Source organism: Solea senegalensis, linkage group LG18, assembly GCF_019176455.1.
Source record: "Solea senegalensis isolate Sse05_10M linkage group LG18, IFAPA_SoseM_1, whole genome shotgun sequence".
NCBI classification, from domain to species: domain Eukaryota; kingdom Metazoa; phylum Chordata; class Actinopteri; order Pleuronectiformes; family Soleidae; genus Solea; species Solea senegalensis.
The window spans coordinates 5,360,020-5,383,862 of NC_058041.1; the positions used below are offsets into that span (position 1 = coordinate 5,360,020).

General features: G+C 41.0%; 4 protein-coding genes across 12 annotated transcripts; 2 read left to right on the forward strand and 2 right to left on the reverse strand.

The window, feature by feature from the left end:
* Positions 1–91: 91 nt before the first annotated feature.
* On the reverse strand, positions 92–14,761 carry arsg (arylsulfatase G). Of its 6 annotated transcripts, none has more exons than XM_044014019.1 (11): positions 14,706–14,761; positions 8,822–9,053; positions 8,516–8,751; positions 6,881–6,995; positions 5,877–6,023; positions 3,357–3,559; positions 3,188–3,268; positions 2,823–2,931; positions 2,366–2,486; positions 2,185–2,275; positions 92–849 (listed from the first exon to the last, which is right to left on the reverse strand). In XM_044014019.1, exons 2-11 carry the CDS (start codon positions 9,037–9,039, stop codon positions 536–538), a joined length of 1,635 nt encoding a protein of 544 aa, XP_043869954.1. In that variant the 5' UTR covers positions 9,040–9,053; positions 14,706–14,761; the 3' UTR covers positions 92–535. The 6 variants fall into 6 exon arrangements, with proteins under 6 accessions (XP_043869954.1, XP_043869951.1, XP_043869950.1 ...); XM_044014016.1 differs by lacking the exon at positions 14,706–14,761 and adding an exon at positions 11,847–11,909; XM_044014015.1 differs by lacking the exon at positions 14,706–14,761 and adding an exon at positions 11,754–11,854.
* LOC122759271 (monocarboxylate transporter 7-like) lies at positions 9,541–15,964 on the forward strand. Of its 2 annotated transcripts, XM_044014013.1 has the most exons (6): positions 9,541–9,756; positions 11,849–12,088; positions 12,477–12,620; positions 12,734–12,862; positions 13,134–14,078; positions 14,736–15,964. In XM_044014013.1, exons 2-6 carry the CDS (start codon positions 11,851–11,853, stop codon positions 15,029–15,031), a joined length of 1,752 nt encoding a protein of 583 aa, XP_043869948.1. In that variant the 5' UTR covers positions 9,541–9,756; positions 11,849–11,850; the 3' UTR covers positions 15,032–15,964. The 2 variants fall into 2 exon arrangements, with proteins under 2 accessions (XP_043869948.1, XP_043869949.1); XM_044014014.1 differs by lacking the exon at positions 12,477–12,620.
* Positions 15,158–20,631, reverse strand: LOC122759275 (archaemetzincin-2). 3 transcript variants are annotated; one of them, XM_044014028.1, is made up of 7 exons: positions 20,568–20,631; positions 18,834–19,122; positions 18,021–18,194; positions 17,802–17,930; positions 17,318–17,481; positions 17,054–17,230; positions 15,158–16,442 (listed from the first exon to the last, which is right to left on the reverse strand). In XM_044014028.1, exons 2-7 carry the CDS (start codon positions 19,120–19,122, stop codon positions 16,281–16,283), a joined length of 1,095 nt encoding a protein of 364 aa, XP_043869963.1. In that variant the 5' UTR covers positions 20,568–20,631; the 3' UTR covers positions 15,158–16,280. The 3 variants fall into 3 exon arrangements, with proteins under 3 accessions (XP_043869963.1, XP_043869961.1, XP_043869962.1); XM_044014026.1 differs by lacking the exon at positions 20,568–20,631 and adding an exon at positions 19,684–20,275; XM_044014027.1 differs by lacking the exon at positions 20,568–20,631 and adding an exon at positions 19,684–20,275 and having other exon boundaries at positions 18,834–19,145.
* On the forward strand, positions 20,563–23,228 carry si:dkey-21c1.1 (uncharacterized protein LOC100150256 homolog). The gene is made up of 3 exons (XM_044014029.1): positions 20,563–20,854; positions 21,648–21,753; positions 22,530–23,228. The coding sequence occupies exons 1-3, from the start codon at positions 20,838–20,840 to the stop codon at positions 22,785–22,787; spliced, it is 381 nt and encodes a 126-aa protein (XP_043869964.1). The 5' UTR covers positions 20,563–20,837; the 3' UTR covers positions 22,788–23,228.
* The last annotated feature ends 615 nt before the right edge of the window (positions 23,229–23,843 follow it).

Genomic DNA, 23,843 nt, shown 5'->3' on the forward strand with positions numbered 1-23,843 from the left:
TGCTTGATTTTAACATATTTTCATCAGATTTACAAAATGACAAGAAAGCTGTGTATTTCTACTGTGAAACATCAATCATTCAATAGCTGTGTGGCTTTTTTATGATTTAATATACATTGAAACACAATGATTATTTGGTTTGAGGGTCAAGTTCTTTGATTTTTCAGCTTTGTAAATGTGAATACTTTCTGGTTGCTTTATATAACAAAGGAATCATGGTTTGTGGACAAAACTAAAACATTTGAAAATATAATTTTCCATTTTTCCATAAACAGATCCATAACTTGCTACACACGTCAACTGTTTTTCTGTTTTGATCGATCTTATCTTCCTGAAACTATTGACCTTACAGAGAACAACCTCACCTTGACCTCTCCTCTACCACGTGGCCAGCGAAAGGCCAGCGTTTGGCCTTCTCCTCCTCCGTCTGTTTGCACGTCTCCTCTTCCTGCTGCTACATCTGGACGTTGAACCTGCAAACAAACACAGATACGCGTCTCCCCCGCTGTGTTTGCTTACATCTCTGTGCTTCTCTTTAGTCCTTGTGTGAGCCGGGCAGTTCCCATGCTCGGCCCGGTGGGTGGCAGCGGCACGCGGCCTGTGTTGGGTCACAGCAGGGCACCGCAGACTCGTCTGCACTGTAGTCCCCTATGGACACGGATGTGTCCGTGGCAATGTCCCACAGCAGCTCCTCCCGCCTGCGTCCAATCCTGTCGGCTAACGCGCGGTATTCGGGTGTCCCCGTGTCCAGCGGCGTTTCCTCTGCCTCGTCATGCTCCAGGTCGAATATTAATGGCGGGTCATGGAGCTGCTGCGTGCCTGTTGCACCGCCACATGACTCAGCTGCACCTGCAGGGAGTCACAGAGATTTTATCTATGCATATACACTTATTTACCACTTTATTAGGTACACACAACATATGATGAAGTGGTTGGAGTAGTACATAGTGACGACTTGTGCTTATGTCGCCCGTGGGCTATAAGATTTGACATGTGTGTTCAGAGTGTGTTTTTTTTCTCTGTGAAATGTAGAAATGTAATCAGCAGTTTTTGAAATACTCAAACAACCATGCCACATTCAAAGTCACATTTTATTTTGTTGGTCAGTTTAACCGTGAGTGGTCTTGACCATAGTTGTGTTTCCATTACAGTTTTTCACAAAATAAAAGCAATATTTCTAAAATGTGCTACTTGCAGGCATTTCCATTGAAGGTCGTTTTTTGCCTATGAGACGTGATTTCCGTAAAGTCTAGTCTCGTGACCTCCCATTTTTCCTCGTAAAATCTCGCCCTGCGAAAGCATTTTGCATTTCCATGTTTTTGAACAGTGATTTTGATTGTCACTACTGTACTGGAGTGAACTGGTGATGTGACTCCCCCTACGTGACGACGGTGATGTGTAAATGCAAAAAAAGTGTTGTCATTACACTTTGGCGATAAACTTTTATATCGACACGTCTGAAACCACCTTATGAGAGCATGAACATTTAGTTTAGTGAAGCTTAGGTGTTTCCATTTCCAGTTTTTTTATTGCGATATTTAGGTTTTGCACATTTCTACGGGTAATGGAAACACAACTCATGTCTAAATGACTAAATCTATCAATTTGCTGCCATGCAATTGGCTGATTCAATATTGGCATTAACAAGCAGTTGAACAGTTATACCTAATATAGTGGTCAGTTAACATATCTTCTAACTTTTTGGAATTTCTTGATTATAGAATACAAATAAAGCTATAAACCAACAAGTTTCTTGTCCACCATTTTGTGAATCTGTCTAAAATGTCGTTTTTAAAGATCTATTTATATATATCTATTTTATGTTGATCTTTGTTTTTTTATTACTTCTATTCAAGTTGTTTCGTGTTGTGGGAGTGAGGTACATGGATTGTACGCCTGTCACAGATTGATTTAGTGATAATAAAGGTGTGTCTAAGTGTGTGGGTCTGTGAGGAGTGTCTATGTGGAACTTAATGAGTGGATCACAAGAGAGGGTCTGTGTGTGTGATGTGATGTTAGTGAAGATCACCTGCGGGTCAGAGATTGTTTGATTTTCGAGAGGAGGTAAGTGTGGGCTGTCTTTACCGTTTGTTAACTGCTTTGCAACTTAAAATTTGTGCTTTTAGTGTCCATAAACATGTGAAACTCGGTTACAGAGCCCGCTGACTCGTGTTTGACCCATACCTGTGATGTAGAATGCTTTGTGCTTCCCTGTTCGAACCGTCTGCAGGTCACCAAATGTCCCTGCAGCGCCGCTGTTCGGGTGGAAGAGAAACTAAAAATGAGATGAGAAGAAAATCAAAATCCTACAGTGAAGTATTTCTACAAAGTAAAGTAAGATTGACGACAAATCTACGCATTGTACCTCATGACCGGTCTGTTTGCCACGCAGGAGGACGTTTGTGGCGTCAATGCCGTCGTAGTGTCTGTCTGTGGGAGGTGAAACTCCTGCCAGAGACAGAAGAGTTGGAAAAATGTCCATGCCACTGCAAGAAAGTATCAAGAGGAGAAGACGGCTCAATGTCAGTTTTTATTACTACTTTTACTGAAAGTAGTGTCTTTTTGGTAGCTTGAACTAGCATGAAAACACAAAAAAAGTTCGTATTTTGTTGTAATTAGCCATGGAAGATGCAAAATGGCTCATAATTGCAACTCTAAAATTGGCCCCAAGAACCTTTTATGGTTTCAGTTGTGGTTGGAAGTCGGAATTACTGAGTTCCTAGCCTTTTCAACTCTTTTGGCGGCAGTTTTTTGTTAAATTGTTTTTGATATCCAATCCAGTGCTGGACTAAATACCAATACCAGTTGAGTCTGTGATGAACCTGAGCAGGGCAGAGTTGGTGGTGTTGGCAGGAATCTTTCCAGGCCAGTAGGCCACTGTCGGCACCCTGTGACCTCCCTCCCAGGTGGTTCGCTTGGCAGAGCCTCCACCTGACCCACAAAAAAGGAATATCAGGGACTAACAGCAGATATTATTATGTAGAGTAGCTCCAGCCATGACCAGACAACTATCTCCTGAATTTATGCTCTATCGTTAGTCCCTTTCCAGTTGTTTTTCTAATCATTTCATCAAAATAGCCAAATAATAGTCAAATAATCACTCTCAGTGACGTCTTCTATGCAAGTAAGAACATTTGCACATGCCCAAGTCTAAATTGTATCATTATTTTTATTTAGTTTTTTTTACCTCTGCTGGTCTGCCACTTTCCCACGAAAGGTCCTACACTTCCTGCATACTGGCACTTCTTCTCCCAAGGCCCATTGTCGCCTAAACACAGTGAAACAAAGACATAGATTGTAATAAATTAGTTACAATGTCAGTGTCAAAATAAGGAATTTCTCCAAGGTGTTCTCACCAGTGAACCAGATAAGAGTATTGTTTTGGTCCACGTCATCAGACGCGCTCTTTACTGCCCCCACCAGGCTGTCCATTTCTCGCAGACTTGCTCCATACACGCTGCCGTCACCCGTGCGCCGAGCATCAGGAGGGACAGGAGGGGCCAGAGGGACGTGCATGTGAGCCAACGCCATGTACAGCAGATAAGGCTGTCCTCGCTCCCTGAGAAAACAATTATTAAAAGGGACGCGGTGTCAGACAGTTGATATGGACACATGGGCAGATTTGCCAGTCAGTATTTCACATTTGCTAGCACAATGACAACAGACAGTGTGAGGGTGCAGTGGACGAGCTTTATCTGGCCAACAACGTCCTTGAAGGAAATGTTTTCCACTGTAGGAATACCCGCTAGCACACACACTACCAGTCAAAACTTTGGACATACAGTACCTTCTCATTGGTGTGCTTGTGTTGCTACCATCTTCTTCAACGGTGAACATTCTGTGCATTCAGAGATGGCCTTCCTGCAAACCTTTCCTCAAACAAGTAGAGTTACTGTTGTATTTCTTTCATCTTGAATCAGTCTGGTCATTCTCCTCATCTGGCATCATCTGACATCAACAAAGCATTTTCTGCCCACTGTCTGTCTGTCAGCGTTCCCACACCTTGGTTGACATCAAGAGGACTTTTCAAGGACTTCCCGGGACCATCAATCCATCCATCTTCTACTGCTTTATCCTCCACATGAGGGTTGCAGGGGCCAATGGTTCCAATCTCAGCTGACATGGGGCAAAGAAGGGGAACACCCTGGACAGATTGCCAATCCATCACAGGACCTTTTCCAGGACCAATTTCCTCAAATTGAAGAACTGAATGTGCTGACACAGGTTAAGATGGGAAGGCAACTTGTCTACTTTTATTGATTTGCAGCACACTCTTTGGGATCTTGGTCAAAATCAGTCTTTGTAATTTTCTTTGGAGAGCCAGAGATCTTGGGAAGGTTAATTGCTCATTGTTCTGCGTGGAATATATCAAGCAATGCAGGGAGCTCATGAAACAGTTGGTGGCACCCATAACAAACAAGGGCACATTGGCGGCGAGTGACATTTACCTAAATATGAAAATGACTTCTTTCTTGCACAACATTTAAGCACTTTTTAATGACCCATGTCTATTAAGACAACCTGTCAAGGATTTCAAGAGCTCATGGGAACCCTGGTCTGTAAACCTAAACTAATCCAATCTAATCACAGTAGATCAGTCTTTCTCATTCTGATGTTTGCTTTGAAACTCGGCAGGTTGCCTTGGCTACACCTACTGACTCATTGGCTGATTACATTTATTTATTTATTTTGTCATGTACACTTGACTTTCAGGATGAGCCTTGATCCCTTTGATCTCCTCTAACCTCTTCTTTTCCTCCACTCACCCACCACCAGGTGCCCTCAGCCATTCTGTCTTCCTCACTCACCTGTCAGGTCTGCCCATCCTTTAAACCAGTTTCTCACTCCAAAACAAAAAGGCACCATGTATTTCTACCCTTTGTAAAATATTTTTCTCTGACAGAGCATCTGAGTCCCATTTAATGTTGCCTTGCATTTCTTATGTGAACACTCCTGTGCTGCTGTTTTGCTCGGCAGCTTTTCAACTCATCTGTCTGGTTATCGACCCATCTATCTGTCTGTAAGATAAGTTTTCTTAACTAAAATAATGTCCTTGCTTGTCTTTGTGCATCTGCATTTGTGTCAATATTTTCAAACAACACTTTTTAAGAAGCAAATCGAGAGTTACGGATGTAACTAAGGTTCTATTTCATTCTTCCTGACCACAAGAGCAGTCAGATTATAATAATAAATGTTAGATTACAATAAATTTGTCGGTACTTTAATTTGACCTCCCACGTAATTGACTATTATGCGTTGGCATGCAGGTGTACCTAATAAAGTGGCCATTAGTGTCAAACGTGAGAAAGTTGTTTAATTATAGTTTTAAAATGGACAATGTCTCTTTATTGAGGATACAGTATTTGTTTTTTTACTTGGTTATCCCCCTTTTTCTTTGTATTTAAAAGAAAACAAATGTATTTTATGTTTCATTGAGACATGTATATTTGTGAACGCTTATGTCTATTTAAAATGAATGTGTATTTATTTTTAATTTAATGTTATTATTATTATTGTTGTTTTATTTGACTGGTTATACTTGATAATAATAATAATTATTATTAGTTTGTGTGAGTGTAGTGACTGCTTGTATATGTTCCTCTTGAGTTTTGGTAATTCTGTGTGGTTTGTTTGATTGGAAACATTTGAGGCATTATTCCTGTCCCCTCTGGAATTATATATATGTCTACATATCTGTTTCACAATAAAACATTTGAAACCATACCTGTGAAATGAGGATGTAATAATGAATCAATGAGGGGTAAAAAACCTATTTTGAGCATATTATGAGCGTTTTTCTATGGTAACCTATTAACATATAGTAAAAGTTGTAAACATTTGACAGTTGTGTGTCCGTGCAGGTATGTGTTGTATACCTTGCATTGTGTATGATCCTGGTGGCCGCAGATGTGTATCTTTCTGTCAGTGTCCACAGGTCAAGTGGCTGCTCCACAATACTGCTGTTTTCAAAGAGTGGAAGGCCCACACTGGAATAACAGCCCTCATGTATTCTCCTCTTGAACCTAGATTAAGATTACACGACCAATGCTGTGTTAGTTCAGTTAGTGTCAGTCAGGTTGTCAAGCGCTCAAAGGATTTGGGAATATTTAAATCAATGTAGGGTCTTAATCTGAATAGAAGTGAACGGTACCTTGTTGAATAGATTGAGTGACTGCAGTCTGTCTGCAGTTACTGTACATTATGGAAGGTTTAACTCTGGGTTGTCAAGGTTATGACACAGATGCTCTTCTGATGGGGCACTAAAGCACCCAGAGCATCTTCACAGAGGCTCATAGGATCAAATTAAGTTTCCTCGTGTGATCCTGATCTTGTTACCGCTACCGCTTGATTAGCAGGTTTTCACGTGATCTGACCTGTAAATATTTAGGCCGTCTGACAGGTTCACGCCTGATCCTCGAAAGCAGGGATGGTGACAAGGTGGCAGTAGCAGCAAGCCTTTAGTTAGTGGACGACATGTGTGTTTGCAGAAATGATGAAACTTACTGCGGTCTTTGAATGCATCTCGTTAGCTGCCCAATTGTGAACCCTGACGTCACAGGGGTGGAGTAAAATTGCTTTTAATCGGCTTTTATTCAGCAGCCTCGCCTGGGTTAAAAAATCTTGGGTGTGCGCGATAATTTCAGTTCTGCTTTGTAGGAGCAGTAGCGCTACTGTTAGGCTCATTTGAAACCAGATTACAAAAAGGCCATTTGCCTCAGTTTACAGTATTTTCAAATAGAAAGGAGAAAACACCATGTACTGTTAACATGCGGGAAGGAAAATGCATTTGTACGCCAAAAAAATAACCTTAAATCAGTGGCACTAATTGCATTATGGCATGAAAATGTTTTACTTTAATCTTAAGATTGGAGAGCCACACCTGATCACTTGAGGCACAGATGAGTCACACGGGAGACACTGGGGAAAGTTATATCCTGGTTTATCAGTGCAGCCCATGTCATTACTGTATGGGATGCCCAGGTAGTCGTCAAAACCTGTCCAGGGAGCAAATTAAATCTTTTAACTCTCACAAACAAAATTTACAACAACACTGAATTGATTTTGTTCCTCACCACAGTAAAAAAAAACAGTAGATGAGTGTTGGTTGCTGCATGTGCCAAATACTAGGTTATTAATCATTCACTGTCAGACACAAGAATGTCCTAAAGGGATAGTTCAGGTTTTTTTGAAGTGTTGCTGTCTGAGGCAGTGATACACGATAATTTTTGCTGTGAATGCTGCCAGTGCCAGGTGGAATCCTGAGACATGACGCTCAGGACAAGACGAAAAACAGATTTTAGCCACTTTGCCAAGCGATCACTGAAGTTTATGATACTTTAGTTGGCTGTTTCTGACTGGAAACTGAAGTTTTTGTCACTTTAGTAAGTCACTTAGTCCACCGCACCAAAGTCCATAGAGAAAAATCACCATTTTTAGCTTAACAGGCCCACAGGAGGTCCTGGTCTACTGCAGCCTTGTTTGGTAGAATTGCTTCACTTAGGTCAATCTGATTGAAGGGTTTCAGACACCGAAATCACAAAAGATCACACTCACTCAAAGAGGCAGCAGTGGCTCAACAACACTTGTGTGCTGTGATATACACTTGTTGATTTTATCTATAGATTTTGGTGTGGGGAGTGAGCAGTTTAAAAACTTCTGTCTCCAGCTGGAAAAGGCTGCGTTAAAATCTAATAAAGGGTTAAGCCGGAAATAAATATAATCTCATCTGTTTTTCCTCGTCTCAGGCTGGTTGCTGGCGACAGCTGTGCACCGTGACGCTTGTGGCTTTTCACAACACGCAGCTGCAGGGAGTTTCACTGCGACCGAGTGTGGCCTGTTCCCTGCAGCGAGGCAACAACACACGGTCACAGAGTCGAAGGAAGAGCCTGGAAAGATCACTTACAAGTGGAAAGATTCTGTCTGAGCAATAGTGAGTGCGTTGACTGAGAGTTTCATGTGGCATAAACGTTTAAATTAATGTTTTAAATCCTTAAAATTAAAGTGTTTACGTTTCATTGTACCAAATGTTAGCAAATCATCTATTACTGCCATTTAAAATTTGTCAGCAGTCACTTTATTCTTCTATGAATAATCCAACTTTGGCTGTTTTTCTTCATTTTAATATCTGCACTTCATTCATTTGTCTCACCTTTCCTGTTGATAAAATGTTGATTATTAGTATTTCATGGAAACTTCCAGAATTTTGGAAATACTGCAAATTGGGAACTTTCCATTGGAATTTATGATAATTAACTAGACATTTTTGGGTAACTTAAAACTGTGTCATATACAAACAGAAACGTTTTGTTTTGCGATTCATGCAAAATTATACAATTAAAAAAACATGACACAGATTCATTTTTGAGTAGAACTTCTAGTAGAGCTTACAGCAAAAACAGTAAAATATTCCTAACATTCCCGTTAATTCCCATATAAATTTTACAATTTTGAAATTCCCAGAATTTTTGCAACCTTATATCAAAAGACACCACGGAGAAACAAAAATGTCACTTACCTCTGTTGGTGGGACTGTACGGTCCGTTGTGGCCCAGATGCCATTTCCCGATCATGGCTGTGTAATATCCTGATTGTTGTAGAAGTCTGGGCATTGTGACCTCAGAAAGAGGCAAACCTGCCACAGAGCGCACTGCGAAATTATGCGTCACTCCGTTTCTGAGGCCGTAGCGGCCCGTCAGGATGGCAGCACGGGATGGGGAGCAAGTAGAAGCTGGAGAATGGAAGTCTGTCAATCTGGAAATAAAATTCAAATTCAATAATAAAAGACACTGCAAACTGACTTAAGGACCATGAGTTTTTCTACCTCAGTCCTTGTTCGGCCATCAGGTTGAGGTAAGGTGTGTTGTTCGCCTTCCTATCCACCTGATTAGTGTCCAGGTCGCCCCAGCCGATGTCATCTGCCAGTATGATGATGAAATTGGGCCTCTTGTCGACCCTGGCTCTATTTTGGGACAATGTTTGCAGCAGCACTCCACACAGCAGCATCCCGGTCAAGAGGAACGTGTTGAAAACGCCGGCCATTTTGGGTCAAAAACCTGAAAAAGAGTTACATCGGTTTTATTGAAAAAGTGGCAAAGCATTAGAAACACAATGTAAATGTTCCTACAAGGAATCTTAATTCCAAAATGGCTGAATAAATGCCAGATATCCTCATACCAATATCATCACGGTCATAAGAGTTGTTGTTCCACTTGTACGTAGGTCATCGTATGTTGTTAAAACAATAGGTTTTTCGCGTTATACAAGATGCAGATCTACTGAGCTGTTTTCATTTCACTGTAGTGGTGGCGGCGGCAACGCGTTGGTTGCCCATGAAATGTTACACACTGGACCTTTATGTGAAAAAAAATAACAACTGCTAGTGGTGTATACTGTCACAACAACAGTGAACCACACAAGCTACAACCACCAGTCAGTGACGAAGGCTGTCAAACTGCAAAAACCTGAAGCAGTGACGTCACAAGTTTTGTGTGTGTGTGTGGTGTGGTGTGGTGTGGTGTTTGGGGGTCTCCAGACAGAAGCGGGGAGGAGGGGGGTTTAAAACTAGCTGGAACCAGATCCTTCGATTTAATCCGGCGTTCCTATGTGACAGTAGCGCGCTTCAGACAGAACATGATCGTAGGTTCACTCGGTGTGTGTGGAACGCGCGACACTACGGGAGGCACCGGGAGCGCGTGTCGGTTTGACCGGAGGAAAACACTCTTTACCTAACTAAAGTGACGACTCGCGCACACGCAGGTGAGACTCAAACACGAGTTATTTATCGTAAATCGGCATTTTTAAAAAACTGTATCGTGTATCGAACACGTGGTCAACTATTACTTACTGTAAAAAAGTTTGTGAGCGGTTTTTTGAAGCTGTACACCGAGCGCGTGAACCGTCATTGATGTAGAGCATTGCGTCATCCGTACGAGGACGGACCTTATGGCTTCAAGACGTAAACAATACCGTCTCCCATCCCCCACCATTATTAGTGGATTTTTTTATATAGTTTAGAAATTAAATTATATTTAACAGTGATTTTAATGTTTTAATTTATTAAAAATAATAATAACATATTTTTTAACTATAATTAACTATTAAAAAAAAATATCCACCATTGTTTCCGGTTCAAGTTGAGTTTGATTTAATCTGCTGTTATGTAATATTTAAAATTAACAAATATCTATAGACAAATCACAGTGAAAGACAACAAAAAACTAGTAGTGTATAAATACATGTACAAGACTCAAAACAGGTCTTTTTAATGTTTTTATATTTTTTTCCCTCTTATTTATGCTGTTTTATATTTTTTAATTTTATATTTGATGGACAGTCAATGCTTTGGCCAGCTATTTTTTATTGTAAACAAGCTTTGTAAGATAAATAAATGTTGATTTCACACTATCATTTGGGGCAAATTACTATTTGACTAGTAACTGAATGGAGTGGGAAATTAAATATGTGACAACCGTTTATGTTTAGTCTTTGGTAGTTCCCTGTACTTAACTGGACGTGATGATGACCATGAACTGGATAACAGAGAACCTACGCTGATGTTTAGCTTTAATGTCTGTTTTTGGATTACAAGCTACACTTCTCAGTTCAGTTAGCCATGTGTAGTTATTTCTAAATGCAGTGGTTAAACATGTGTCAGTTCATTAATTACAGAACTGTAATGGATTCAAATGTGTATCAAAAATCTCTTTATAGTTTTACTCACTGGATGCAGACGTTTGCAGATGCTGAAGCTTTATTCTCAATGATTTAAAGAGAGCAGTCACAATGACATACAGGCACAGCTGCTACCTCTTATTGTAAAATATGACAAAAACAAAGGGTGGATGTGTGTTTGTGTCTGAAGGTAAAGGGTTTTGCACTAGTTTTTTAGGTTTAAACTGTAGAGGAATGGGGTCAATCAATACGGTTGATAAACATATGCAGGTCAATAGTGGGTTGAGTGTTGCTCTAAAGCAGCAGTTCCCAACCTTTTGAATAAAATTCAGAACAGATTTTTTTTACATTTACAATGACAAATGTCCTTAAACCACCCCCAATTATGGATTTTCTGAATGATCTGGGAACAAATTCAGGACATTCAGTGGAGTGTCAATGTAACTCCTCTTACCCATCATGACATCCTCTCATTCTGGCCTTCAAAATAAGAGCCACTTGCTTCAACTTCCTGTATAAACCTTTTGCAATAAAAAAATCTAATTTATTTTTTGTCTGTTTTTGCTAAATTTATAATTCATCTTCATCTTATTTTTTACTGTATATCCAAACATAAAACAAACTAATTTTTATCACATTTATCGCAGGTAATATCGTCATGGAAATATTCCGCGACAATATCGTGCCGCTCTAATCCTAAATAAATGTAAATATGTAAATAAAAAAATCCGCTGTGTCATGTTGTGCTCACATTATTAAGGGTGGATATAAATACCAGGTCTGAATGGGTTCAGAGATAAATTGTGTAATATCTGACTCCTGTGTTAAGCAGAATCAGGACTTGTCATGGGTTATAGATCTACTTCTAAAATTACAGATGCCAGAAACCTCTAATCTTACCCACAAACCCCAATGACCAACTGTATTAATAAGTTATTAGCCTCGGCCACTGGGGTTGAACCATCTTCAGTTAAATTCCGCACGGTGTTTGTACATTAAACAACGTACGTGCACATTAGCACCATGTTTAAAAGGCAGACTGCCAAAAAGGTGAACCCTCACACTGCATGGCCAGTACTCACTCCGCTGCTTCACAGCTGGTCAACTTTGTCAGTGTCGCGCTGACTGGTGTGCCACAGTTCAACAAGTCACTTAAATTGCCAATCATTTCTTACAGTCATGGTGCTGTGTGGAGCCAAAGCACGGCGCTTCTTGGAGCCCAACATTTACACGGAGGCCCCCGATGGAGGCTGGGGGTGGGTAGTGGCCGTGGCCTTTTTCTTGGTGTCAGTTTTCACGTACGGCACCATCAAGAGTTTCGGCATCTTCCTCCAGGACCTGATCGAGGAATTTGGAGAGACGAACAGTCGAGTCTCCTGGATTGTTTCCATCTGCGTCTTTATCATGACGTTCAGTGGTGAGTACAGCTACAGATATGAGGGTGCAGAAAAAGTAAAGTCAGATTTATTGTGGGTGTGAATGGGTGAATGACAAAACTGCAGTGTAAAGCAGCTTAAAATGGTCAACAAGAATAGAAATATAAATACAATCGGACCATTTGGCAGCCCAAGCGAATTGGGCTTGTAACCACAGGGTTGCTGGTTCAAGTTACCTAATCCCCATTGGTAATTGGACACTCTAAATCCACATCCAGTGGACTCCTAGTGCCAGCCCCAAGCAGAAATGGGAGGGTTGTGCAAGGAAGGGCATCTGGTAGATCTTCCACTGGTGTGGCCCCATTAATCTGAGATAGCATAGACTGAAATAACAATGAAGATGCCACTGTCTGCTCCAAATGTCCTCAGCGCCTCTCGCCTCGGTGATGACCAACCGCTTTGGCTACCAACCTGTTGTCATCATTGGGGGTTTTCTCATTTCCTCGGGCACCATCGCCACCAGCTTCACCACCTCCATCCATCAAATGTTCATCACCTACGGAGTAGTTGCAGGTGGTGGAGTTGTTTCCTTTGTCTCCATTTCTGAACGCCACATGATACTGTTGTTCTTCAACTAGTTGGATTAGTCAACTTTTAAGAACTTGCATCTTTTTTCTCCGATGCAGGCCTGGGCTACTGCCTGACCTTCCTGCCCACTGTGACCATCCTCTCCAAGTACTTCACACGTCGTCGCTCTCTGGTCACAGCTGTGGCTTCCACAGGAGAGCCTCTTTCCATGTTCGCCCTGGCACCAGGTGAGCGCAAGAGCGTGTTTACAGTATATACAGTGCATGTAGAGACAAGGTTCAGGGGAGCAATTTAGCACAGGTGCCTCGGGTGTAATATAATGCGTAGGCTGCATATTTTGTCATATTTCTATTGTTGAGTGTTGGTTTAATTCCGAAGGAGCAAATGTAACGCACCCAGTTTCCGCCCGATTCTTAAATGTTAAATATTACTCCTTTAATGCCTCAAATGCAGTTTTATTCTTGAATATTGACTGAATTCCTCCTTTCCGACTCTTAGCCTTCTCCGCTCTGAGGGACCATATTGGCTGGCGTCATACTATCACAGTGATAGGAGCTTTGCAGAGCATCATCATCATCTGTGGCGTTCTGCTTCGGCCCATCATTATAAAACCCAGCGCGTCCCAAAAGACGGAGACTCAAGAGTTGTCGCCAAAGGAGCAGGACACACTCGGTGCACAGGAGAGCATAGAGGGCAAAAACCCAGAAGAACCCAAGACCATCATGGACTCACATGTGCAAAACACTACCTACAGTCTGGACAACGAGCTGACCAGAAGCTCTGTGAGCACCAGAGACTCTGGCGTCCAGTCTCTTAACGACACAGAGGATAAGACTTTACTGCAGAAACACGTGGAAAGTGGGGGCGCAGAGGTTAAGAGATCTGAAACAGGGGAGGAGAAAAAGAACGAAGGCGCAGAGGGACAGTGTGCGAAGGATGAGGCGAAGGTCTCTGCAAAGAAGCTTCTGGACTTCTCCATCCTCAGAGAGTGCAACTTCATCTTCTACTGCATGTTCGGGCTCTTCGCCACACTCGGCTTCTTCGCCCCTCAGCTCTACATCATTGAGCTGAGTGTGAGTCGAGGCGTGGGGCGGGACCGCGCCACCTACATGCTCTCCACCATGGCGGTGGCTGAGATCATGGGCCGCTTCTCCATCGGGTGGATCATGTCGCGTGACAAGCTCAGGAAGAGGAAGCTGCATGTTCTTCTGGTGTGTGTGATTGCAATGACTGCAGATCTGGTGGGATTTACTCTGGTCAGGGAGTTCTATGGACTGGCTGTGTGCTGCGCGCTGTACGGCTTCTTCATGGGGACGCTGGCGTGCACGCACATCCCCCTGCTGGCCGAGGACGATGTGGTCGGCATAGAGAGGATGTCTTCGGCTGCTGGTGTCTACGTGTTCATACATAGCTTTGCCGGCCTGGCTGGACCCCCACTTGGAGGTAAAAATACAAATTAACTTGAAACGGGTGTTTCCACTTTCCAACAGGATTTATCTTCTCAATTACCTCAGTCTCATCATCTCATCTTTTAAATCTAATCTTCTCAACTCCTCAGTCTCATCCCCTTCTCACCATCTCATCTCCTTAGTCTCATCCTCTCATCTCCTCAATCACCTCAGTCTTATCCTCTTCTCATCTCTTAAGTCTCATCCTCTCATCTCCTCAATCACCTCAGTCTCATCTCCTTAGTCTCATCCTCTCATCTCCTCAGTCTCGTCATCTCATCTCCTCAGCCTCATCTCCACCAATCTTCAGATCAGCGTGGCTTGAATTTCATCGTAAAATGCAAATTTTTTCCCTTAACTTTCAATTTAGTGTGAGTCAACTAAGTAAGTTTTTTTGTGTCATTTGCTTTTTGTGCCTTTAATGTGAGGCCTTTGGTTCTTTTACTTTTTCGTTTTGTCTTTCATGGATTTTAATGTTACAGAGCAGCCCATAATGCACTTAGGTCTTCTAAACTTTAACTTTGTAATGTTAAAAATGTGAAGTTTCTCTTAAAAAGGCCAACTGTCATATAACACTGAAAATGAATAACAACCAGACACAAGTGTTTGATTGAGTATTTACCTTGTGCTTGTCCTTCTCTTCGACCCGTAGGTGTGCTGGTGGATGTGACTCAAAACTACGGATCAGCCTTCTACTCGTGTGCGGCCGGCATGGCGCTGAGCGCCGTCTTCCTCGGTTTGGTCAAACCCGCCAAGAAAGGATTAATCTGTGGGAAGAGAAGCTCAAGAGACAACACGGGCGTTCTAAATCCACAGTGGGACGAGTCCAAGGAACAGAGTGGAGAACATCAACAGGACAAAGCTCCCAGTCCTCACAATTCTTCTCAAGCAGTGGCCAACTCCGACCACATGGACGCCACCGGCGATGAGGAGAAAATCATAAGTTAACTTAAGCTGATAATGAATGATAAGGGTTGTAAAAAGGTCAAAGCGTTCAGGTGTAAAATGACGTTTCAAAAGGAAACTGCTGCTGCCAAAGAGCCCCAGCGACACAAGACCAATGTTAAGCCGTTAAGCCTTTGAAGATCTGGTTTTATTGTGGTTATTCTTGAAGAAACAACAATGCCTTATATACCTGATTGTACCTCAGTGTTTTTAACAGTTACAAATTAGCTTTGATTCACTAAGCTTCTGATATGATCTTGTTTTAATGGACAGTGGTGACAAATATTAGTGGAATGTATGGAACGCGGACCTGTACTGTAATTTCTAAAGAGAAAAATGCATCAGTTTTTATATCTTACATGCTGGTGATTAATTTAAGCTTTTTATTTAAATCAAACAAAGGCCCACCGTTCATGGGAGACCTCATGTAGCAGGCAGTGAAGATATAAAAGAAAAAGAAATAAACATTTAATATTTTTTAGTTTCTTACAAGCAAATGAAGCATCAAAACAATGCGCACAAATTCTATGACACGTGTGTCATAGCTTAAATACATGAAGCTCAGGAATTATGTGATTAAGTGTTTATTTTTTTGACTTTTGACTTTCTTTTGAATAATGTTGAGTTGAAAATGCACTACTGTTTTGATACGAAAGGTCACACTAATTGTTTTTGTATGGACGGTGAATCCTCACCTCAGCCAAGGTTGTTATCTGTATTTTTTAAATCGAGCTGCTCGCAAACACACACACAAACACAACGTTGGTGGAGGTGCAGAGGGTTGTTTGACACACGTGTGTGTGTAAATTAAAGTGCTCCAGTACGTTACAATTGAACAGCAGGATCTGTCTCACTGTAATTTTATAATTTCATAATTCCTACACCAACTTCAGAATCCATAGACACTGGAATAACTGGAATAAATGTTTACTTTTATTTACTGTTCTGTCGTTTTTGTGTGTGTTCTAATCATGAAGCTCATGCCAAGCACCACTTACTGGTGGAAGGAAATACTGAATCATATATCAACTTATTTCTTCGAATGGGACCGGTTATGATGTAAAAAAGAAATCTGGTGACACAGTAAATCCTTATATTAATGTTGTTTTAAAAAAATGAAATAAATAAAAAAATAAATAGAAATCCCATTATACTACTCATTACTGGGTAATTTTACTGTCTAACACTGGATTTGACACCTTTTAAAAAGACCATAAAATTCTCTCACACACCTGCTGTGGTGCACAAAAAGTCAGACTCCTCTATTTTCCAGTATGTCGAGGCACCTGTGGAGCCAAAGTTTAGAATCATGAAAAGCTTCAGTGGGTTTGGGTAAGTGGAGTGGACGCAGAGAGGCAGAGGCTTCGTGTGGTGTGGCAGTCGGTTTGTCGTCCTCCATCCAGTGCAGCAAAGCCTAAAAGAAAACACAGGAACATTTTATTTAGAAACATTCTACTGCATGTACAAGTGTTCGTCAGTGGTGTATCTACAGGATGTGTGAATATACGCTGTATATTCACCACACAAGGGCCAAGACTGTATAACGACACAAAAACACACCAGGATATAGGGAAAATATAATACGATTCATCATATGCATTCAGTCTTTTAGGTCATTTTGAGTAACTCTGAAAGTGTTTATGAATTGTTTATATATGATTGGGTCAAGTGCGTGGGCCGGGACCCAAAAATTTCAGGCTGCCCCCCTCAAAATAATTCAGAAAAATGACTTTAATCACAGAATTCTTTTTTATTTTAAAAAACAGGAAACGATTCAAAACGTGGCTATTCAGTCAACATACTTTACAGCAGCCAAAAAGAAAAATCCTTTTTTTCAATCTATAATTTGTGATTTCCTCTATTAATTCAGTTTGTGCCACAGCTGTTTGAACACATATTGAATGTTATTTTTTGTAGTTATTAATGAATTTTCCAGGTGTAAATGCGAACATTTTTCAAGTATTTTGAAGAATAGCGGAAGTTGTTGCTTTCTGTGATATTTATTTATGTTTTTTTTTCAGTTACCTTGTATCGTTGGGCGATGTTGAACCCGACTGACACCTGCAGCTTGCGTAGGCAGACGGGACAGAAATCCAGAGGCCTGCGATCAGACTCCTCCAGGTGATTGGATCCCTGCATGACACAGTTCAACCACTGGCAATGTCTGATTCCAAACATGTGGCCAATCTCATGTGTCATTGTCTAGAATGCCAAAAATTATATTTTAGTAGTGTGCTGTGGTTTCATAGTATCTAAACTGAGTGAGTGATAACAGTGTTTGACAGAAACCTTGCATGATCGCAGCAGCAGAGAGCTGGAGATGGGAGGAGTGTAATATCCGTCAAACACGAAATAATCTCCCTGTTTAGGCTTAACGTGTGCTTTCAGTCTGCCTGCGTAGTTTCTGCTGTAGAAGTTGTCGTCGTACCGGGCGAAGCTGAAAACACCCATTCCTATGCACAAAGAAGAAACAATTACAAGGTAAACAAGCAAAATTGTTTTGATTGTATGCATTTACATCTTAGCACCACTTAGTGGTAGAACAACCACATTACAAGAACCAAGATTATAATAGTTTGCTGCTGTAACACAAACATTTCCCCTTTTTTTGGTGAATTCATTATCTGTGACTTAATTGTTTTATAAAAAATAGAAATAATAACTTTACAGAGTTGTACAATTAAAATGTTTTGTTTATTGATCAATTGTAGTTCACTTATTATCTCCTCTTTAATGTGCCGGAAAATGCGGAGGAATATTAGACAAACCTCACCCTGACTGAGAGAAGCCTGTCCAAAGACAAAGTTCCACGAGTCTTTGGGATACAAGTCAATCATCGTTATCCCAACAATGCAGAAAGCATCTTTGGGTTTTCTGTCACCCAGAAATCGTAGCAGATCACCTGAAATTCAAGAGGAAAAAATAAAAGTAAAAAAAACAACATATTTTCAAAAAGAATCAAAAAAGAGAAGAACCACACTCTACTCTTTACCGGTGAGGATCTGCAGGTTGTGAGAGTCGCTGTTGACTCGGAAACAGCATTGTGTTTCGGCGATGGTAACCGGTGGCATCAACCTGACAGAGAGTCCCGTGAAGAAAGCCTGGCAGTATTTTCTGAGCCACTCCACATACTGGTCTGTCTGCACTCCCGTCTCTCCAAAAGGACCTACAAGAAACAGAAGAAGTCACATGACAATAATCCTTCACACAGAGTCAAATAAATACCAATAAGTCATTCAAGATTCAAGCACAGATGAACTGCTTTGTTACAACCAGAGTGGTGCGTTTAAATACCCATGTTTATTTATTATTATTTAATAAATTATTTGACTGAAGCTTTTTGAGTTTCCAGCTTCTTAAATGTGAATATTTTCTGGTTTATTTGCTCCATTTAACAAAAAAAAATCAAATAATTAAAACTGAATAATTTTGGTTTGTGGACGAAACAAGACATTTGAGAACATCATAATTTCCAGTGATCAACATTTTTCAACACTTTCTGACATTTAATGGACCAAACAAGTACTCGATTAATCGAGAAAACTAATAATCGACAGATTGATCAATTATGAAAATATTTCTTAGTCGCCGCCCTAATATGTAATGATTATTGCTCAAGCGTTTACATGCAAAAAGACTGGGTCAAGGCCCACAGATGGGTCCACACAAATGTGCAGAATTGCCCCCCACCTTTTATTTCAGATTGATGTGTATATATTCTAAATAACACGCATAAAACAAAGTTTTAATTAAAATGATTTGTAACAGATATGGCTTTAAAATAATCACTAAATTATACACTCACCTATGGTTTGTATATAAACAGTGTTGTGTCCTGCGTCCGGACTCTTTCTGTAAGGATCTGTGTAGAAGCTCTTGAAGTCCTGAGGCTCCTCACGGTGAGATGGGATCCAGTCCGAATCAGAGTGAACTGTGATGAGTTGGAATAGAGAACCCGGCTGTCCAGCATGAAATCCTTCCTCCAGAAGACGTTGCTCCTGTTCCGTGTATTTCCTGTAAAGTTTGACTAAGTCCTGGCGATCAGAGAGCAGAGCTGTGTGCAGGGTTTCTGCAGAATGTTGGATCACCTTCATCTGCAGCAGAAATAAAATAAACTCTAAAACCAGATAATTGATTATCAAAATAGTTATTTAATAGTTAATAGTCATTTCTCAATGTAAATAAATAAATAAATAAATAAATAAATAAATAAAAACACCCTGGTTATATCCAAGCCCAGTGATTCATACATTGACTGATAATAAAAAGGATAATGGTATTTCAAAGGGAACATGTGTAATGGCTCATAGAAGTTATTGTTTCATAGTGTATGGTATATAATCTGCTAATTTAACAGAGAGGTTAACCAAAACAAAACCAGATTTATAACACAAAATGAACACATATTATTCTGTTTTAGAGTTCCCAAAATGTAATAAAGTGAAAATTTATCATTATTTTAACTATTAGCCCATTTAGCTTACTCTTTATTTCCTTCACCACTTCCTTGACCAGAATCATTTAAATGTTGCACTTATATTATAGTTAACCTCACATATCTGTCACAAACTACGACTCACAATCAACAAACACAACGTCAAATAATTTCATATCGTCACTGTATTACAATATGTCGTTTACGACTCGCAAATTACCTTGTTAATGGAGGGAAGGACATAAAAATCAGAGGATATCACGAAAAGTACACTATATCACTCGGCTAGTGTTAACAAACGAGCTACTTCCGCCTACGTCATCGTAAACAGAAGGGCAGGTTATTAGTGGAAGTCAGTTTATCAGTTTCGGTCATTTTTTATTTTTACGTACGGGTCCTCTGGATATTTTGTAACTAGTATAATAACTTAGTATATGTGACGTCAAACTACAGTTTCAGATTCAAATTTTTTACTAGTCAGAATGACTTTCGCCATTCATGTGTACGGGGTTCAAGTTTGAGATATCTACAACTCAATTCTGTGGATAATTAGAGATATCTCGAACTTGAATTATGACTGGTCATAATGGCTATCTACAGATATCTATGACAAACCCCATAAACATGAATGGCAAAAGTGACGTCGTTCTGACTAGTAAAAACTGAATTTCAGATGTCTGTAGTTTAGTTAAAATGACGTTACAGATATCTGTAACGGTAATTCCTGATAGTCAAACTTTCAATGTTAATAAAAGGGCTTGTCATATATGTCATAAGTCATAAACCCCATACTATACACATGAATGGCAAATGTGACGTCATTGTGACTAGTTAAAAACTGAAACTGTAGTTTTGACTAGTAAGAATGACGTTGCAGATATCGTTAGTGAATATCCAGTGTAGTATTAAAACCGGTCGCCATAGCTGCAAAAGTACAGACAAGAGTTAACGGAATGAGTTGACGGAATACGAAAGCGGAAGTTTCTGTGTTAGCACAGTGCGGCTAGCAGTTAGCCCGAAGTAGTTAGCTTGCCAAGTAGTAGCTAGCAGGCTAGTCTGCTGCTCCCCGGAGAATCGCTGTAGCCGTTAGCCCGGTTAGCTTACAGGCGTCTAGGAGCGGTTTGGCGTTGGCACAGATTCGGGCTGGAGCCGCAGCAGCAGCAGCAGCAGCAGCAGCAGCACAGTGACCGGGCTGAAGGCTTTTGACTGGGGCCAACTTCCTCCGGGACAACCCTGACGAGATGAGAGCAAGCTGGCCATAAGTGACTTTGTAGTACGAAATGGTTGTGGAGCTTTAATACGTCCAAACGGTTTTGTATCAGGGATTTCACAGAAGCTTCAAGCTTTGCCAAAAAAAAAAAAAGAAAAAAAACCATGATGACTTTCAACAGGTAAATATTCATACATATACACATGCAGTTTATTCATTATGACACACACGTAATCACTGTAATTCAAAATGGTAGCTTGCTCACATCTAACAATTCTGTCAATATATCTATATGTTGTAGGGTTTAAAGTCTCTTTACTCCAGTGAAGTTATGTTAATCAATTTGTCTTTGCTTATAGGAGACACACATGCCATGCCATGTCATGTCACTGCCTCAATGTGTGTGTACATACTTGTTTTTGTTACCTCGTAAGGACATTTTCTAGCATAAACACCAACCTTGTCAGGACCAGTAGTCCTCATGGAGACCAAAACCTGGTCCTATTGAGGCAGAACCTCATTTCTGAGGGAGTGGTTAAGTTTAGGAGTAAGATTTGTATTGACTAGGCTGTGTCCTTAGAAGACTAGCTGCACAAACCTGTGTTTGTGTGTTTTAGTGTAGTTGGCTGAGGACATATTTAGATTCAAACCTATCTTTGTGAAGACATATTGGTGAGTGCTCACTACATAAAGGACAATTTGAGGGTATATACTTGGTTTAAGGTTAGAAGGATAAGGGGGTAAGTAAATGCATGTCCATGAGTGTCCTTACCAAGTGTGCTGTACAAGCCTGTGTGTGTTGCTATTTTTGGCTCCTCTTCATTTCCTCCTCTCATATTTGATGATGTGCCTCTCTCTCCGCTCCACCTCCCTCCCTGCATCATTTCTGTCACACTCGTCTTTCTCTTTATGCCCTTTATGCTTTAAAAAACACACACACCCTGTCCTTCTGCTTGCGTGTGTGTTTTGCGAAGGAAGCGACGCTGCAGCTGTGACAGTGAAGAGGTCCAGCAGCTCAGTCCTCAGGCCAAGAGGTTAACGCGGGGTCCCAGTCCACCTGTGTCAGACCTGGACTCAGAGGTGAGACTCAATCAGTTGGATTTCAGAGGTGGGGATTTGAACCGGCGACCCTCTGGTTACAAGTCAAGTTCCCTTTCCACTTGGCCACGTGCTGCCCATATATATGAATTGTTAAGACTAAATTCGCAGTGTTCTCTCTTTGAGAAAGGACACAAAGAGGTCAAATATTCAACTGTTTTTGCTCAGTACCTACTGTACAGGCATGTAGGACTAGTGTTTATGATCTGGCTTTGCTTCACTTAGTCAGGTTTAGGTTAAGCAACATTACGTGCCTTAAAAAAATGAGGTTTGCTACCACCTAAACGTGCAGAATGATTGTATCACAATATTCCGTTATGATATAGGAATAACAACATATTTGTTTTGATACAGAACGATATATAGTTAAAATAAGACATTTATGATGCAAAATAAATCTGCCAATATCAAAAACAGACATTTAAGTCATATGATGCATGAAATTGAATGGGGGGGTGGCATGTGGCCCATGAGCCGCAAGTTTGAGACCTCTTCTTTAAAGATCGCCCCATTTGTAGTGGAAGATTTCAATCATTATCACTCATCATTGTGTTTCAGGGCCAGAAAGTAAACGTGAAATGGAATTGGGCCTCAATATTCTCTTTTTTAATAATGTAGAGTCAGTTGTGGATACAAATGTATGACTGCAGTGTGTGTGCTGCATCACTGTCAGGAAAATCTCAGAATAATATTTTATTTAAAGCCCCTGCCTTCAAGAACACAAAGCGACAACTGTCACTCTCTCCGTATGTTTGCAGTCTTCCAGCAGTGACGGTAGCAATGGCGTCGGCAGTCCAGAGAGGGCAGTAGTGGTCACTACCAGGCCAAGCATACGCAACCAGAACAACCGCATCAGCGAGAACCCCCGCAGCGTGGAGTCTGAAGACTCCGCCGGCCCCGTGCAGCACGGTCTCCATGGCAACGACAGCACCGTCTCCTACATCTATATCAACAGAGTCCTGAGAGAGGCGCACTTCAGCAGTCTGCAGGCCAGAGGGCGCTGCGGCTCGACATGACTTTGACCCCACCCCCCTTCTCCCTCCTGACGCTCATCCATCAGCGCAGTTTCTCTTCGCACAGCGACTGCTCCTCAACGACCTCCGGCGACACACGGGAGGTCAGGAGACTGGGAAGTGGGATGACGTGTGGGGAGGTTTACAGATTTTGGGCACTGAGGCTCGTCCCCACCTCGCCGTGTTAAAACCATTCGTTGAAACCATAATAAGCACATCGGCCTTTCCACGGCCCAGCCACTGTGGGCGTCTGTGCAGTGTTGATGTGTATGTGTGTTTATGTGAATGTGTGTGTATACGCACCTTGTGCACTTTATAAAGAGGTGTCGTTCTCTTTACATGCGTGCATTGATGTGTGTGGACATTTTCATTGGTGCTAATCATAGGAAATGAGTGCTGAAAGTGCTTGGAAAACTAAATAAAGTAAAGCACTTTATTCACAAACTCCTTGTTATTATTCTCAAGATGTCAGTCACATGGTTAATGGATGACAACAGACTCAAAAGCTGTAGTACGTAACACAGTTCTGATTCAGCCTGTCTGCTATACACAACTCTAGCAGCGTTTAACATCCCTGCACTGCACGCAGGAAGTGATTTGTTTTATGTCAATATAGACAAAAGGCAATAGTATATGGAGCTAGTAAAGTGAGATGACTGAAAACGGGTTCAAAACACAAAGAAATGCCCACAAAAACGTTTTCAGTAATTAGTTGTAAATTACCTGGTTGAAAAACACTTCTTGTTTCTGCACTGCTGCTGTATACACACACCAACACTCCTTCAGTCAGGTATGACAAATAATGTCACATTGTTTCTGTTCACAACGTCTAAACAAAAGACACAAAAAAAAGAAGTTACAAACTGCAGCTTTAACCCTTTTCTTTAATCAAAACTATAAAATTTAGAGCTGTGACTCCGAAATTCTGAGTCGGGTCATGGGAACATTCATGTTGTTGGGGCCCTCAAACAAAATCCCAATGAATTACGTGCATAAAGTGAATTATTTTACCAAACATCTCTTTAAATTATTAGTTTACCAACTGGAAATGATATAGGT